The 15,438-nt window shown below is 45.5% G+C and overlaps 2 protein-coding genes and 1 long non-coding RNA gene across 3 annotated transcripts in view; 2 read left to right on the plus strand and 1 right to left on the minus strand.

Moving 5' to 3' along the window:
- The window catches only part of LOC115567307 (sodium bicarbonate cotransporter 3-like), a 43,827-nt gene extending 36,062 nt beyond the window's left edge, over positions 1-7,765 (plus strand). The window contains 13 exon segments of the mRNA XM_030393724.1: positions 405-591; positions 594-655; positions 786-891; positions 1,131-1,292; positions 1,710-1,823; positions 3,400-3,561; positions 3,668-3,919; positions 5,008-5,076; positions 5,414-5,587; positions 5,678-5,809; positions 5,879-5,958; positions 6,057-6,164; positions 6,642-7,765. Of these exon segments, the coding sequence (XP_030249584.1) occupies positions 405-591; positions 594-655; positions 786-891; positions 1,131-1,292; positions 1,710-1,823; positions 3,400-3,561; positions 3,668-3,919; positions 5,008-5,076; positions 5,414-5,587; positions 5,678-5,809; positions 5,879-5,958; positions 6,057-6,164; positions 6,642-6,723 (1,690 nt within the window). The 3' untranslated portion in view covers positions 6,724-7,765.
- Positions 7,766-8,111: 346 nt separating this feature from the next.
- LOC115567310 (uncharacterized) lies at positions 8,112-9,488 on the plus strand. Its single transcript, XR_003981174.1, has 2 exons — positions 8,112-8,160; positions 8,392-9,488. It is a non-coding gene; the product is annotated as an uncharacterized LOC115567310 (long non-coding RNA).
- LOC115567308 (ectonucleotide pyrophosphatase/phosphodiesterase family member 7-like) lies at positions 8,786-13,504 on the minus strand. Its single transcript, XM_030393725.1, has 5 exons — positions 13,171-13,504; positions 11,664-11,809; positions 10,316-10,939; positions 9,485-9,938; positions 8,786-8,920 (listed from the first exon to the last, which is right to left on the minus strand). The coding sequence occupies exons 1-5, from the start codon at positions 13,430-13,432 to the stop codon at positions 8,847-8,849; spliced, it is 1,560 nt and encodes a 519-aa protein (XP_030249585.1). The 5' UTR covers positions 13,433-13,504; the 3' UTR covers positions 8,786-8,846.
- Positions 13,505-15,438: the final 1,934 nt, after the last annotated feature.

A 15,438-nucleotide genomic window follows, 5' to 3' on the forward strand; every position in this document is an offset into this window, starting at 1 on the left:
TGATCACATCATCCTGACTGTTACTGCACCAGTTTTATAGAGTACGACTGTTCGTCTGAGTTCAGACAATGATTCAACACGTGAGAACTTCACTTCATGTCTTTTGTGTTTGTGTTAGCGGTTGAAGTGGACATGAGGTGAAACGAGACGAGCTCCCGTCTGGTTTCTGTTTTATAGAATATAACTTTGTGTTCTCAAACATTTTCAGTGTCTGAAGAACGTTCATGTCACAGCGAGTTGATTTAGTGAAAACAGAGAGATTGAATCAGCAGTGGAGGTTATTAACAGTGAAGACAACATTCTCCCATGATCCACGCTGCTTGTGTCCTTTCTTTGTTTCCATGTCGACATACTGACATGACTTCCTGTGCATTGAAAACATTTAAAATCCTGTCTGTCCTCAGTGACTACGGTCTGTCCTACCTGTCCCTGCGGACCAGTATCGGGCTCTGGACCGCCTTCCTCTGCCTCGTGCTGGTCGCCACGGACGCCAGCTCTCTCGTCTGCTACATCACGCGCTTCACCGAAGAGGCCTTCGCCGCCCTCATCTGTATCATCTTCATCTACGAGGCTCTTGAGAAGCTGGTGCACCCTCGGGGAGCAGTTACCCCCCATCAACATTGCACAACCAGCTGGACAACCTCACCTTCTACACGTAAGGCCCGACCCGGCAGCACCGTGTGCTCCCCACACTCACTGCTGCAGGCTTGTTTCTATCAGATTCTCTGAAGGACGGGGGCTCGTTTAAGAAAGCTGGTTCTGATTGTGTTGCTGCTCTGCTGCAGGTGTCAGTGTTCTCCACCCACCAACACCTCTGCTGAGGTCCAACAGATGTGGAGCGAGCAGAACCTGACGTCAGAAAGCATCCAGTGGGACCAGCTGAGTGTGACGGTCCGATATGAGAACACACACGCGCGCGCACACACACACACACACACACACACACACACACACACACACACACACACACACAACACACATAACATTCAGTGTACTTAACGAGAGATGTGGAGGTTTTCCAGTTCACTTCAACACAGTCAGATCACAGCGGCCTCTGGTGGCCGTCAGAGGAGCTGCAGCTCATCTGTCTGTCTGTCTGTCTGTCTGTCTGCCTGTCTGTCTGTCTCCAGGACTGTAAGGATCTACACGGTGAGTTCGTCGGCTCGGCCTGCGACCACAAAGGCCCCTTCGTCCCTGACGTCCTCTTCTGGTCCGTCATCCTCTTCTTCACCACCTTCTTCCTCTCCTCCTTCCTCAAACAGTTCAAAACCAAGAGATACTTCCCCACCAGGGTGTGTATCCGTCACACAGTTATTCATGTTTAATTAAATGATTTCCTGAGATGAAGTTGTTATTATGTTGGTTTTAGAGATTAGTTTGGGGGGAAACTACTGATGTAAAACTCACATGTGACATGTTCAATAAACAAGACATAGAATAAGCGATTAAGTATGTTTAACATCCGTCTCAGATGTTTTCTGTATCAGCTCCCAACAATTCAGTGATGTAAAACTGTTTTTGATATAATATTTGAACGTTGAATCATTCGACTCCAGTAAATCCCGCCTGACGTGTGTCTTGTTGTTGATGAAGACGAGCAGGATTAGGATCAGAATATTCTGCAGTGATTATGATGTTCTGGACGCTGACAGTCGGGTCTGGTTGGTACAGTGTTGATGGATGTTGATCAGACGGTTTCGTGTCTGCAGGTTCGGTCGACCATCAGTGACTTCGCCATCTTCCTGACCATCATGATCATGGTGCTGGTGGATTATCTGGTGGGAGTTCCGACACCCAAACTCAACGTCCCCGACCGCTTCGAGGTAACACCGACACCGGCTCTGTTCTGATCTGTGGACGTGTTCTGGTGTCAACACCACACTGGACTTTCTGACCTCGATACCATACCTGGAAAAATATCTGTCAGGTTTTTATAAAAACAAAAAAGGAGACTTTAACGTGACAGAGAGTTATAGTTATAGTTCAGTTAATTGATAATGACATGAAGTGTTTGTTAAGCTAACTGAGAGGCTGCTGACGTCGACTGGACTTTCTACTTTCTAACTGAACTTTTATAAAATCGTTCTTCGGTTTTTCACTGATTATTTTATTAATTTTTGAAGTTTGAATTCACTGTTTTCTTTATGGAGTTCGTCACTGCTGAGATGTGAATTTCCCCTCGAAGTTAAATAAATAAATAAAATAAAGTATTAAAGGACAAACTGAAGTTATGCAGGACCGGTTCTTGAACACATTCGGGTCAGATGTGGGTGTGTTGGCGCTGTGGGTCGTGAGGTAACAGGTCGCAGGGCGTCGCTTTATCAGCTGCTGTGTTTGTGTTGGAGGGGAGCGTGATGTAATTCTGTGCTGACGCTGTTAAAACCACCAGCAGAGACCTCGAACATTAGTCGGATCAATGACAGAAACAATGCAGAGATCTTTAAGAGACGATCAGAGAGACGTGAGTCGACCTGGATGTAACTCTGTGTATGTTGTGTTCAGCTATGTCATTAGTTATTGTTCATTTTGATTGTAAATGAAACCTGAAGCTGTTACTGTTGATGAGGTGATTTCACTTTGAGTTTAAATCAGTGACATAAAGATTAAAAACATCTGAACAGTTTGAATCAGGTAGAATAAACCCTGAGCGCCCCCGTGAGGCTGCGAGGGTCATTACAGCAGAATGAAACCTTCAACAGAACGAAGGTTGTGATAAACGTCTGTAAGTCATTTACATCCAGTCGCTCTGCGTCTCTGGACATTTGACCCGGTGCTGGAGGAGTTCTGCTCACAGGAGGAGTCCAGTCACATGGTTTTAGAGAACTGGTTCATTAATTGTTCTCATTTTAGAATCAGATTATTAAAAATAGAAAGAAAGAACGAGAAGGTCACGACAACAAAGACAGATTTCAAACCGTCGTGGCTGTTTCAGGTCTTTACAGGAGACTTTTTCCAATAAGCTCACATTTTGAGAAACGTTTGTTTTAGTGTTACAGCTCATTTGTTCTGTTCGGTCCAGTTAGTGAAGAGTCTTAACACAGTGTCTTAATTAGTAACCTAAGTTCCTCTCTGGGATTAATAAAGTTATCCATCTATTGTCTTATTAACACGGCACCAGCAGAACTACGTCCTCTGGTTGAGATGTTCTGAATGTTGATATTTTATGTCTCAGCTCTTTAATTGTTCTGTTAGTTTCATGTCTGCGTCTCTGAGCTGCTACTGGTCTTCAGCAGGGACTCTGTTAGAAAAGAGGTTTTTAGTCTCAGTGAAAAACAAATCCCGGCTGAAGAAACTCAGAGACGTGTTACAGAAACATGTAGCAGCTGTGAGCTTCACTGTGAGGATCAGTACGTCTGAACACACTCAACACATTTATACTGTTGATGTTTGTCCGTCCAGCCCACGTCCAACACTCGGGGCTGGCTGATCTCGCCGCTCGGTACGAACCCCTGGTGGACGCTGCTGGCCGCCGCCGTCCCCGCGCTGCTCTGCACCATCCTCATCTTCATGGACCAGCAGATCACCGCCGTCATCGTCAACAGGAAGGAGAACAAACTGAAGGTCAGGACGACTGACGGGACTGTAGGTGAGCGCAGACGGGCGGCTCAGTGATAAACCCTCCCTCTGTGTGTGTGTGTGTGTGTGTGTGTGTGTGTGTCGGTTACAGAAAGGCTGTGGCTACCACCTGGACCTGCTGGTGGTGGCGGTGATGTTGGGCGTGTGCTCCATCATGGGCCTGCCGTGGTTCGTCGCAGCCACCGTGCTCTCCATCTCCCACGTCAACAGTCTGAAGGTGGAGTCGGAGTGCGCGGCGCCGGGCGAGCAGCCCAAGTTCCTGGGCATCAGAGAGCAGAGAGTCACCGGCTTCATGATCTTCGTCCTGATGGGCTGCTCCGTCTTCATGACCTCCGCCCTCAAGGTGACGTCACGCCTCACCTTTTCATAACTTCTCTGTTTAGTAAGAAGGAATGACAGAAGTTATGAACTCAGACTTTAATCCTGAAGTGTCCAAAACATTTCAGCATGTGTTCTTCAACCTGTGCTCAGACTGCAGACGATGCTCTGATTGTTTCAGTGGTTTTACTTTACATGACACAATGATGGTTCAGACCTGATGTTAACATCTGTCCTGACTGAAGAAGAAGAAACCAGGAGGTTTGGGCTCTCTGAACCTGCAGATGTCAGAACCAGTTACACAACATCACCAGACTCCATTAACAAATGTAGTGATTTTAAGAGTTGTTGAGTTAAAACAAACTTTCTAACGTAGTGAAACTGTGTCTCTGACAGATTGTAACTCATTGTGTCGTTGTTGTAAATTCTGCATTAAATGTGATACATAAAGCCAACTATTAACACAATTTCACCAGACTCCATTAAGAAATCAGCTAATTTTAGGCGTTGTTGAGTAGCGTAAAACTTTATGAATATTACGAAACTGTGTGTGTGACAGACTGTAACTCATTGTGTCCTTGTTGTAAATTCAGCATTAAATCTTTCAGCTGAAGTTGTTTGTCTCCTTGTAAAAAGTGTCAGTTTGTGGCAGCATGTCTGTACCAGCCTGTCTGCTTCTGTGTCTAAAGTGCTAAAGTCTTACCTGCCAACATTGATCAGCTGTTTGAACACACTGTTTACACTGATGTCACCATTTACACTCCATTTATGAAAGAAGAAACATGTTATTGATCTAAACATGTCACATGTTACAAAGACACTAAACAGTAACAATATAGGCTCCTTCTTTATCTCCGTGTCTGAAGGTTTGATATCAGTAGAATTGTTGGTATTTATCAGATTAGTTGAGATCAGATCTGATGGAGCACAGTTATATATTAAACACTGAATATCAGTAAACTATTCTTAGTTCAGTTTTGTGGCAACAAAGATGAACTCATTAGTGTGATGATGCTGCAGTCGGCTTTTTATCTTCTCCATCTGATGTTGTTAAAGATTTCTGTGTGTGAAGATGTTTCCTTCTAACTTGAAGTTTCTCCGTCTGTCCGTCAGTTCATCCCGATGCCGGTCCTGTACGGAGTCTTCCTCTACATGGGAGTGTCGTCGCTCAAAGGCATTCAGGTGTGTCTCAGTGTCGTCTGTGTTTACAGGGACAAAATGTGTTGATGTGATTTGAAATCATTCTGTTTTCATGGAGGCTGAACGAGTGATGTGATGAAGGTTTGCGTTCAGACGTTAATCTCGGTGGAACCTTCTGACATCCAGACAGTTTTCAGTTGATTCAGTCGTCTACTGGCGTCTCAAACGTCTCCAGCGGTTTTTGATTTGGTCGTTCATCTTTTCAAACCTTCGCTTGAACAACTTGTCGAGGCGTTCAACAATCTTTAACTCTGATTATTAGGATTCATGTAGACGTAGCTTCTGTCTCTGACGTCTCATCCGTCTGTGCGTCCTGCAGCTGTTCGACAGGATCACACTGTTCGGCATGCCGGCCAAACACCAGCCGGACCTGATCTACCTGCGCTACGTCCCTCTGTGGAAGGTCCACGTCTTCACGGTGGTGCAGCTGTCCTGTCTCATCGTCCTCTGGACCATCAAGGCCTCAGTGGCCGCTGTCGTCTTCCCCATGATGGTGAGACGGACGGAGACGACTGAGAGCAAGTTTCATCTGAATTAATACTTGAAGGTGGTAACTGGTCTCTCTTGTTGGCGTCCTCTGCAGGTTCTGGCTCTGGTGTTCATCCGGAAGCTTCTGGACTTCTGCTTCACCAAGAGAGAGCTGAGCTGGCTGGACGACCTGATCCCAGAGAGCAAGAAGAAGAAGGACGACGACAAGAAGAAGAAGGAGAAGGAGGTGAGTCGTCACGCTGAGCTCTGACAGACTGCAGCGTCCTCGCCGACCGCTGACGTGTGTTTGTTTCAGGACGCTCAGCGGGTGATGGAGGAGGTGGAGGACGACCCGCCGTACGACATCAACTTCCCCGTCAAGGGCCTGAAACGACGGTGAGTCCATGACGTCACAACACCACCACCTGTTAGCAGACGCTGCAGCAGAGAGTAACGAGAGTGTGTGTGTGTGTGTGTGTGTGTGTGTGTTACAGCTGTGACCCTTCAGAGGTGAACATCTCAGATGAAATGGCCAAAAGCGGCATTTGGAAGTCCGTCTCCATGAACTCTGACAGCAGCAAAGCTCTGAGACGCAGCAACAGGTAAAACCCACCTGTGACATCACCAGCTCAGCCTGTTTGTGATTGGTTCAGTCTCTCTGGACTGAAGTGTACTGATGTGTAACACACATGACTGTAAACTCACAAACGCAGGTTGCACAGGTTCACAGTTATTGGACGATAATGACCTCGACAATCCAACACATGAACATGGTGTCACATTGAACAGGTAGTTAGTGAGGAGTCGGATCAGAGCATTCAAACAGATCAGAGATCCAATCAGACTATCAACTAATGACTCTTCTCCTCATCCATCAATCAGTGAGGCTGACGTGATGTCATCAGACTGTCCCGCACCCAAAGACGAGCAGAAACTCAGCCGTCTGTCAGAGCGTCCAGAATTTTAGGTTAAATCATTCAAACTGGACTCATCAGATGACATCACTGCGCCGGCTGTTTCTCAGTGGTATTAAAGTCAGAGTGATCGATCAGCTGTCTTCCTGTCTCCGTGTCTTCCAGTCAGGAGAAGCTGCCGAGCGTCCAGATCAGCGTGGAGAACGAGGACGGCCGGAGAGTCGTGGACGCGGAGACCTCGCTATGATCCACCGCCGCCCTCCAGTACCAGGCGGCGCTGTCGGAGGACAAGGAGGGCGGGGCGGCTGTGACTGATTGGATGCTGAAGCCCTGGAGGTGAAAGGTCGCGGGAGGGCCAATCAGGCTTCACCTCGCCATGCTGCGTTTTCTCAGACGACGTTTAATTTCTCATCGTTTTATGGTGAAACACGGAGGCTCCACCGCTCGGAGCAAACATGGCCGCCGCTGGTGGGAACGCTTCCCTCAGGTGCCTTCGGTTGGTTTTACTGGGGCGGTCTGCTGCTGCGCTGTGATTGGCTCCTGAAGCATCGGACTCGGAGGACATCTGATTTTACAGACTGATAAATCTGAAGTTTAATTTTATTGTCTTAATTTTCAGTTTCTGCTTTCATGAAGCAGGAGAAGCTCTTCACCTCCGACAGGCTGTCTTTAATCCAACGTGCTGGTTCAGGCTGATCATGTGACCGTGTGTGTGTGTGTGTGTGTGTGTGTGTGTGTGTGTGTGTGTGTGTGTGTGTGTCCGTCTGTTCTGTGTGTGTGTGTGTGTGTGTGTGTGTCACAGTTGTGCCTCACCTCGTTGCCTGCGGTGACGACTGATGATGTCGTCGTATTTTCTGCTTCAGGTCTCGATGAGTTCAGTTTGCTGACTCGACACTTTGATCAATAAATCAGATTGTGGGTTGTGAAACATTCTGTGAGGACGCGTTCGCTGAGGAGACGTTTTTTACTCTGTGTAATTTAATTAGGAATAAAGACGTGATGTCTTCAACACGGCTGCACGCCTCCTGACTCATCTGTCCTCTCGTGTGCTTGTTTACCTGCGTCGTGTGGACGAAGTTTCACTGTTTATATAAACAGAAACACGGGAGGAACTTTCTGATAAGAGAAGATTATTAGTTAATGCTGTAATAATAAGTATTAACAGTTTATGCTAACTAAGATATTCATTCATACATTTTACAAAGATGCTGAACAATACATGTTTTCATGTTAATTGAGGCCCAAACTAAGAAGAATATATTGTTGATAAAAAGTTCACATTTGAGACATTTCTGTTTGTATGAATGTTTATTTAATATTAATATTTATTAACTGGTTCATCCTCCATCTCAGGACTTAACACATTTATTTTTACAAAATCAAAACATTGTTAATCTTCACATTTATTTGAGAAATCTACACAAAGCCAAAACTAAAAAAGACTGTTGTTCATCAGATTCATCGACTGTGTAACAAACAGAATCACTTCACAGCTACAGGAAATACAAAAGCACAAAATCATAAGTTCTTATTGTGTATAAATATAACAAACAACAGTTCACAGACACATAATGTCCCAAAAATGTAAGTCCAGTCATATAAAGTCAGTGAAGTGTTGAAGTCCACAGAACAGTTCTGGAGCAGGTAGCAGGTAGCTCTGCTGAGCTAACAGTGTTAGCATCAGGTAGCTCTGCCGAGCTAACAGTGTTAGCATCAGGTAGCTCTGCCGAGCTAACAGTGTTAGCATCAGGTAGCTCTGCCGAGCTAACAGTGTTAGCATCAGGTAGCTCTGCCGAGCTAACAGTGTTAGCATCAGGTAGCTCTGCCGAGCTAACAGTGTTAGCATCAGGTAGCTCTGCCGAGCTAACAGTGTTAGCATCAGGTAGCTCTGCCGAGCTAACAGTGTTTGCATCAGGTAGCTCTGCCGAGCTAACAGTGTTAGCATCAGGCAGCTCTGCCGAGCTAACAGTGTTAGCATCAGGTAGCTCTGCCGAGCTAACAGTGTTAGCATCAGGTAGCTCTGCCGAGCTAACAGTGTTTGCATCAGGTAGCTCTGCTGAGCTAACAGTGTTAGCATGTTTACACAAGATAATGACTGAATTTACTTTTTTGAGTGAACTGTTCCTTTAAAACCTAAACCAGCAGACGTTTCAGGTGTGGTGATGGATGCTGATCCTGGGTCTGGTCTGATCCCGGGTCTGGCCTGATCCCGGGTCTGGCCTGATCCTGGTCTGGTCTGATCCCGGGTCTGGCCTGATCCCGGGTCTGGCCTGATCCCGGGTCTGGTCTGATCCCGGGTCTGGCCTGATCCTGGGTCTGGCCTGATCCCGGGTCTGGTCTGATCCCGGGTCTGGCCTGATCCTGGATCTGTTACAGCACGTTGAACATGAAGAACAGCATCGACAGCAGCAGAGCGACGGACAGTCCAGCTCCCTGTGGTCCACCTGAAAACAACCACAGTACTGTTTAGTTACTCTGATTACATGAAGTACTCTGATTACTAAATACAAGATCAACAGAAATGTTTCTTAAGCCCGTCACATTTTTAACAAACAACGATCCGCTCCCATCAAGTTCTGATTGGAGCTTCAAGTTAGTGTTGGAGCTGGTTCAGTCCAGTGTTTCCCAACCTGTGGGTCGGGCCCTCTAAAGGGTCACCAGGTAGATCTGAGGGGTCGTCGTGTAATTAATGGGAGAGGAAAAATTAAGTTCAAGTCGATGTTGTGCAGTAAAAGTAAAATATTTCTCAGAATGAAAAGAATCAAGTGAAGTACAAGTACCATAGTAGTGTTTCAACATGTGAGTAAATGTACTCAGTTACTTTCCACCTCTACAACTTATTAATAAAGTTCCAGCCAACATTTGTCAAAAGAAACTTGAGATCTGTTTCCAGTTTCTGGACTTTTCTCAAATTTCTGATGTGAAGTGAAACGCTGACGGTCTGAACGGTTCTGTCAGAGTTCAGAGGTGAAATGTCTGAAACGTAATAAGTAATAAAAAGTAATCACCAGAGTCTGGTTTCTCTGTTCCTGCTGGTTTCTCAGTTCCTGCTGGTTTCTCAGTTCCTGCTGGTGTCTCTGTTCCTGCTGGTTTCTCAGTTCCTGCTGGTTTCTCAGTTCCTGCTGGTTTCTCAGTTCCTGCTGGTGTCTCAGTTCCTGCTGGTTTCTGGGTTCCTGCTGGTTTCTCAGTTCCTGCTGGTGTCTCAGTTCCTGCTGGTTTCTCTGTTCCTGCCGGTCCCTCTGGGCCCAGCAGCATGTTCTCGGTGACACTCAGTGATCCGTTGTGCGGCGCCGGCTCGATCTGCAGCAGTTTACACATCAGAGGGTAAATGTGGATGCTGTCGAACGGCTCAGACAGGAAGTTCTTCTTGAAGTCCGGTCCGAAGGCCCTGAAGATGGTCTTCATGTCCATCTCTCCGTTGTGGTAGCCGTGGTCGCCTTTGTTGACGTAGACGATGAATCTCTGGAGGGAAACAAAAAGATGAAGAATCACAAAGAAGTTCGATGTCGTCGGTCTGCAGCTTCCTCTGATGGCTGACTGGACCTCTGACCTCACCGACAGCTCACGTCACTTCGCCCTCGAACTGAGCTGGAAAGAATTTAGGACGGCTTTAATTTATCTAACTGCTCATATAAAAGCTGTTGGTCAGTTTCTGCACTTCAGAACTGTAATTATAAAGTTTGTAAAGTGACTGACAGACTGATGGTTCAGATGCTGATCAGACGCTGCAGTAACCTCGGAGTCGGTTCTGGGGAACAATCTTTCAGAACAGAATCAAACTGAGAGGATGAAGACTAAACAGCACTGAACCGTCGGGTCGGCACTTCCAGTAAACTCACAGAGTTCAGGTTGAATCCCAGATCTGCGACGACCACAATGGGGGGCAGCCGCTCGCTCTTGGCGAGATGGAAGCTTTCAGGGAACTCGTTCTTCTTGTAGACCGTCACGTTGGGCACTTTGGAGAGCGCGTCGAACACTTCCTGCTCCTTCCCCGTCTTCGGCGTCAGGATTCCGAACCCGCCGTAGTCCAGGATCTCGAAGCTGGTGAGCTTGAGCAGATCCATGTATTTGTTGATGATGATCTCGTCCACCTGCGGCCGCTTCTTGACCGTGGTCATGCCGTGGTCGGAGGTGAGGATGACGTTCAGGCTGTCGCTCAGATTAAAGCGAGAAATGGCCTCCCTCAGGTAGCCGATGGTGCGGTCGATCTGTGCGATGATCTTCTTCCTGTCGGGGTGGTCCGGTCCCTTGGCGTGGCCCACGTTGTCCGGCTCGCCATAGTACAGCGCCACAAAGTGGAAGTCTTCCTCGGAGAGCCAGCTCAGCACCTTGTCGATGTTCTGCTGCCACTCGGTCTCGTTGTCGTCCGGGTGGTCAAACTCCTCAAAAAGCACTCGGTCGACCACCTGACCGCTGTAGTTGGCGCCGCCGCCGGGGAAGTGGAAGGACGCGGTTTTCAAACCCTAAACAACAACAAACAAACAGTAAACAACAACAAACAGTAAACAACAACCAAAATGTAAACAACAACAAACAAACAGTAAACAACAACAAACTGTAAACAACAACAGACAGTAAACAACAACAGACAAACTGTAAACAACAAACAAACAGTAAACAACAACAAACAGTAAACAACAACCAAAATGTAAACAACAACAAACAAACAGTAAACAACAACAAACTGTAAACAACTACAACAAACTGTGAACAACAACAGACAAACTGTAAACAACAAACAAACAGTAAACAACTAACAAACCAACTGTAAACATCAAACTGTAAACAACATCAAACTGTAAACAACAAACAAACAGTAAACAACAAACAAACCAACTGTAAACATCAAACTGTAAACAACAAACAGTAAACAACAAACAAACCAACTGTAAACAACAACATCAAACTGTAAACAACATCAAACTGTACACAACAAACAAACCGTACACAACAAACAAACTGTAAACAACAACAACAACAGACAAACTGTAAACAACAACAGACAAACTATAAACATGGTGAATTAAAGTGATTTCTTTGTTTTCAAGTTGATTTCTGAGTCTGATTCTGACTCGATCTTTAATCCAGAATTGTCGGGAGAGAAACTCAAAACCTTTGAGACCAGCTCGACTCAGCTCTGATCGTCAGTTTAACTGAATCTTGGACGCCATCTTAACGAGGTCTCACCTGGTTCTGAGCTGTGATCCATAACGGCAGGACTTTTTTGTTCCACCATGAGGATTTTTTCAGCGTCATTTTGTGAGGAAGTTTCAGGTTGGTCTTGTCGTCAAACATCATGTTGTGGACGACTTCGTGATCCTCCACCCATCTGCCTAATGCACAGGAGCAGGAACAGGACGGGTTCACTTCAGAATAATGCTTCAGAACTTTTCAGAGTTTCACATTAAAGAGCTCAAAGTGAACAGTGTGTGACGTCAGGCCTCATGGACGAGCTGCTGTCAGCTTCTAGCTTATATTTGGCAGCAGTTTGAGTTTCGTCTGTCTGGGACTCTGAAATGATGGAGGTGAATTCAGAGCGTTCAGATGATCTAAAACATTAAAAGGTCAGTTAGCCGTGTAGCTAGTGCTCCTACTGGCTAACTCTGCCTGAACTGGCGGCTCAGGTCGTGACCTTGAAACCAAAGCTGCTCACTTTATCTTTCTCTGGAATTTAAACTTTATTGTTTCCTCCATGTGTTTTCTGGACGCAGAGGAACAAACTTACAGCAGGACAATAAATGACATCTTATCATATCTGACTGTGTGCTTCATTATGCAACCCTGATACAAATGTCAACTGTAAAACTTATAATCCTCTTGATAATCCTGCTTCTTACTGTGTGCTGCTGTCAGTTTATAGACGCAAATAAAGCTGTAAAGATTTTCATCTTGTGAGCAGACAAACGTCTAATCATGAAACGTTACAACATTTTAATCACCACTGACTTCATGTTAAAGTGAGATAACCCTCCATAAACTGTCTGAATATTGTGAAGTAAATCAATTATCAGATTAAATAAACTCAGTTTGGATCTGAAACATCTGGATCTTAAATTCAGATATAATTCAGAACCGATGATAAAGAGAAGTCACATATTTCTGTGGTATTTAAAAAGTTGTTGATAATAATCAAATCTTTATTTACTTCCAAAGAAACTCCTTTTTAATGGATTAATTAGAAACTGTATCTACAACTCTAATAATGACTTTAACTGCCACTCAGTGTCTTCAGATAATATCCAGATGAGAACAGATGGAAGTACTTCTCATGTACTGCTGTACGGCTGTAGTTACTTTACACATTAATATTTCTACACAGAACATCTGAAGAGTTAAAACATAAAATCTGAAGTTTTCTTTTATATTAACAGTTTAAACGAGTTGATCAGTAATCACATTACTGTCTGTTCTTACTTTAATAAAAGCGAGTCACTTTTTACAGTGTGGTGTCATTTTGAATACTTTTATAGTTTGTTGTTTGTACTTTTACTGCAGTAAAGGATCTGAATACTTGTCATGTCATTATGTGCGGTGTGCTTTGAAAGGCGCCTTCAAATAAAATGCATTATTATTATTATTACTATAATTAGCTGCAGTACTGTGACTGGTTGTCTCAGTGTCACTGCAGCGTCCTGATGGTTTCCTCAGTAAAAGTACATGAATAAACACACGAGTGTATAAAGTTCTGTGGTACCGGTGATGGTGGTGAAGTGGGACGGGGAGGTCATGGTCAGCATCGGAGGGGTGATGTATTTGGCCTTGACTCCGTCCTTCACCATCTGATCCAGGTTCGGCGTGTCCACGTCCTGGTCGTAGTCCCACCTGAAGCCGTCGAAGGAGATGAGCAGCAGCTTGTTCCTCCCCGCCGCTGCCGCTGCCGCTGCCTTGCTCGCGGGCTTGCCGGCGGCGCAGACCACCGCCGCGACGACCAGGAAAAGCTCCAGCCTCATCTTCATCCTCACAGCGACTGACTGCAGCTCAGAGAGGCTTCACCTGTGTGCTCACCTGTGTGCTCACCTGCAGCTTTAATATGTAACCGCGGTGCTGTGATAGAGATCTGCTGACCCGAGCTGAAGGACGAGACCTTCGACTGGCAGCAGAGCTCAGATGGACTCTTATCAGAACTGATTTCATCCATCAGTAATCTGTGCACCTGCTGATATCTGCTCACCTGTATGTGTCACACAGCAATAAACATTAACACACCTGAAAACATGGACATCATCCAGGACAGTGGCGCCGCCAGGATTCAATTTCAAAGTAGGCCTATGCACAGAAACGGCAAATACAACAAATGGAAACATTTTTAAGACAAAATCTAATGTTTTCAGTATCAGTGAAATAACAGATTGCAGCGCCCACATGATCTGTGACACTGTGGTTATTCTGACACGAGTTAAATGGCTGCTGTGCGGAAAACCACGCTGTGGTCTGTAATCACGGTGCAGGCGAGTGAGTTTGGAGCTGACCAGAGGAGAGAAAAAAGAGAAACATATCACGCGACTGTAGCCGCCATGATATGACGACGTCGCCCCCGCTGAGGAGGAACTATGAAGAACTCAGTTGTGATGGAAAAGCACCTGAACTGAGTCGAGTAGAGCCGAGCTGTACTGTGTAGTGGAGAAGGGGCAACACACGCTGTGCGTAATTGCGCACACACGCGCGATCGTCCTCTGAGATGTGGCTGCGTCTCTCCAGGTCACTGTGTGACAGAAAGAAAAGCTCTGACTAGCTTGGCAGACGTTGTTTGGTGTCACCCGCTGATTTGCATGATTTAAATATCCAGCCCGCCGAACCTTCCAATCGGCCCGGTTCAGCACCTGGACAGTGCACTGCAGACCTGCAGCATTTGTTTTCATCTAAACTTTGCAAACGTGGTCGGGATTTGTAGAAGACATGTGTATGGTGCTCACTAGCCTCTGCTGTTCCTATAAATAATGCATCTCTGTGCAGAGAGGGATACAGGCTATGAAAAAGTGATCCCAAGTCCCCGCTCTCCCGCTAAACAGAGGGAGAGAGAAATTACACAGAATACAAATTGTTTTTTGTATTTTTTTTCTTTTTCACCTTCAAAAAACGTACGCACAGTGCGTCCAGGATTCCTGCTGGCGGCGTCACTGATCCAGGAGGAGGCTGAAACTCTGACGTCATCAACATGAGATGCTCACACAGTCAATGATCACAGACAGGAGGACGTTCAGCTCACAGGCTTCATCCTGCCTGTCGTCACGGTGACGTCATGATTAAACTTTATTCCAGAGGTGAAGAGGTTCAGACGGTCCACCTGAGCCGTCTGAGGTGTCGGTCCAGATGAACAAACGTTTTATTCATCGAACACGACTGAAACAAGTTTTAACGAACATTTATAAAACGCTCAGACAGTTCAGACGTTAACTTGTGTTTCCTGTTTGAAGAGTTATCAGGTTTATTTGTTCCACTGCAGGTTTATCAGAACACACAGATCATTTATTGCGCTTTAAATTATTATCACTGGAAATAAAACTGCACCTTATTTCTCTTGCACCTTAAGTGCCACTGAGCTCAGCATTTTATTGTATTTACCTCAATATTTCAACTTATTTCTGTAACTAATTAAACATTTTACTGTATATCATATTGTATTGTTTTTTACATATTGTGTATAGTACCTTATTATTTCTATATTTACCCTTACATTTTGATTGTACCGCTGCTATGATGACGTCATTTCCCCGCGGGGATTAATAAAGTTGTCCATCTTATCTGATCACAACATGATGACCTTAACAAAACCTGATGTTAAATAAAATGATTCATCAGACTGAAGGACGTCTCAGGGAGCTCACTCACACCATCTCACAGCAGTGGCAGTGGGAGGTTCAGGAGAGTCCAAACAGAACATGTGAGCAGCTGAAGGTCACCTGAGCTCCGAAACACATCTGAGTTCCACACCAAGTCTCCGGATCACTTTATGAGCTGCCTC

This window comes from Sparus aurata, chromosome 17, assembly GCF_900880675.1.
Source record: "Sparus aurata chromosome 17, fSpaAur1.1, whole genome shotgun sequence".
NCBI classification, from domain to species: Eukaryota; Metazoa; Chordata; class Actinopteri; order Spariformes; family Sparidae; genus Sparus; species Sparus aurata.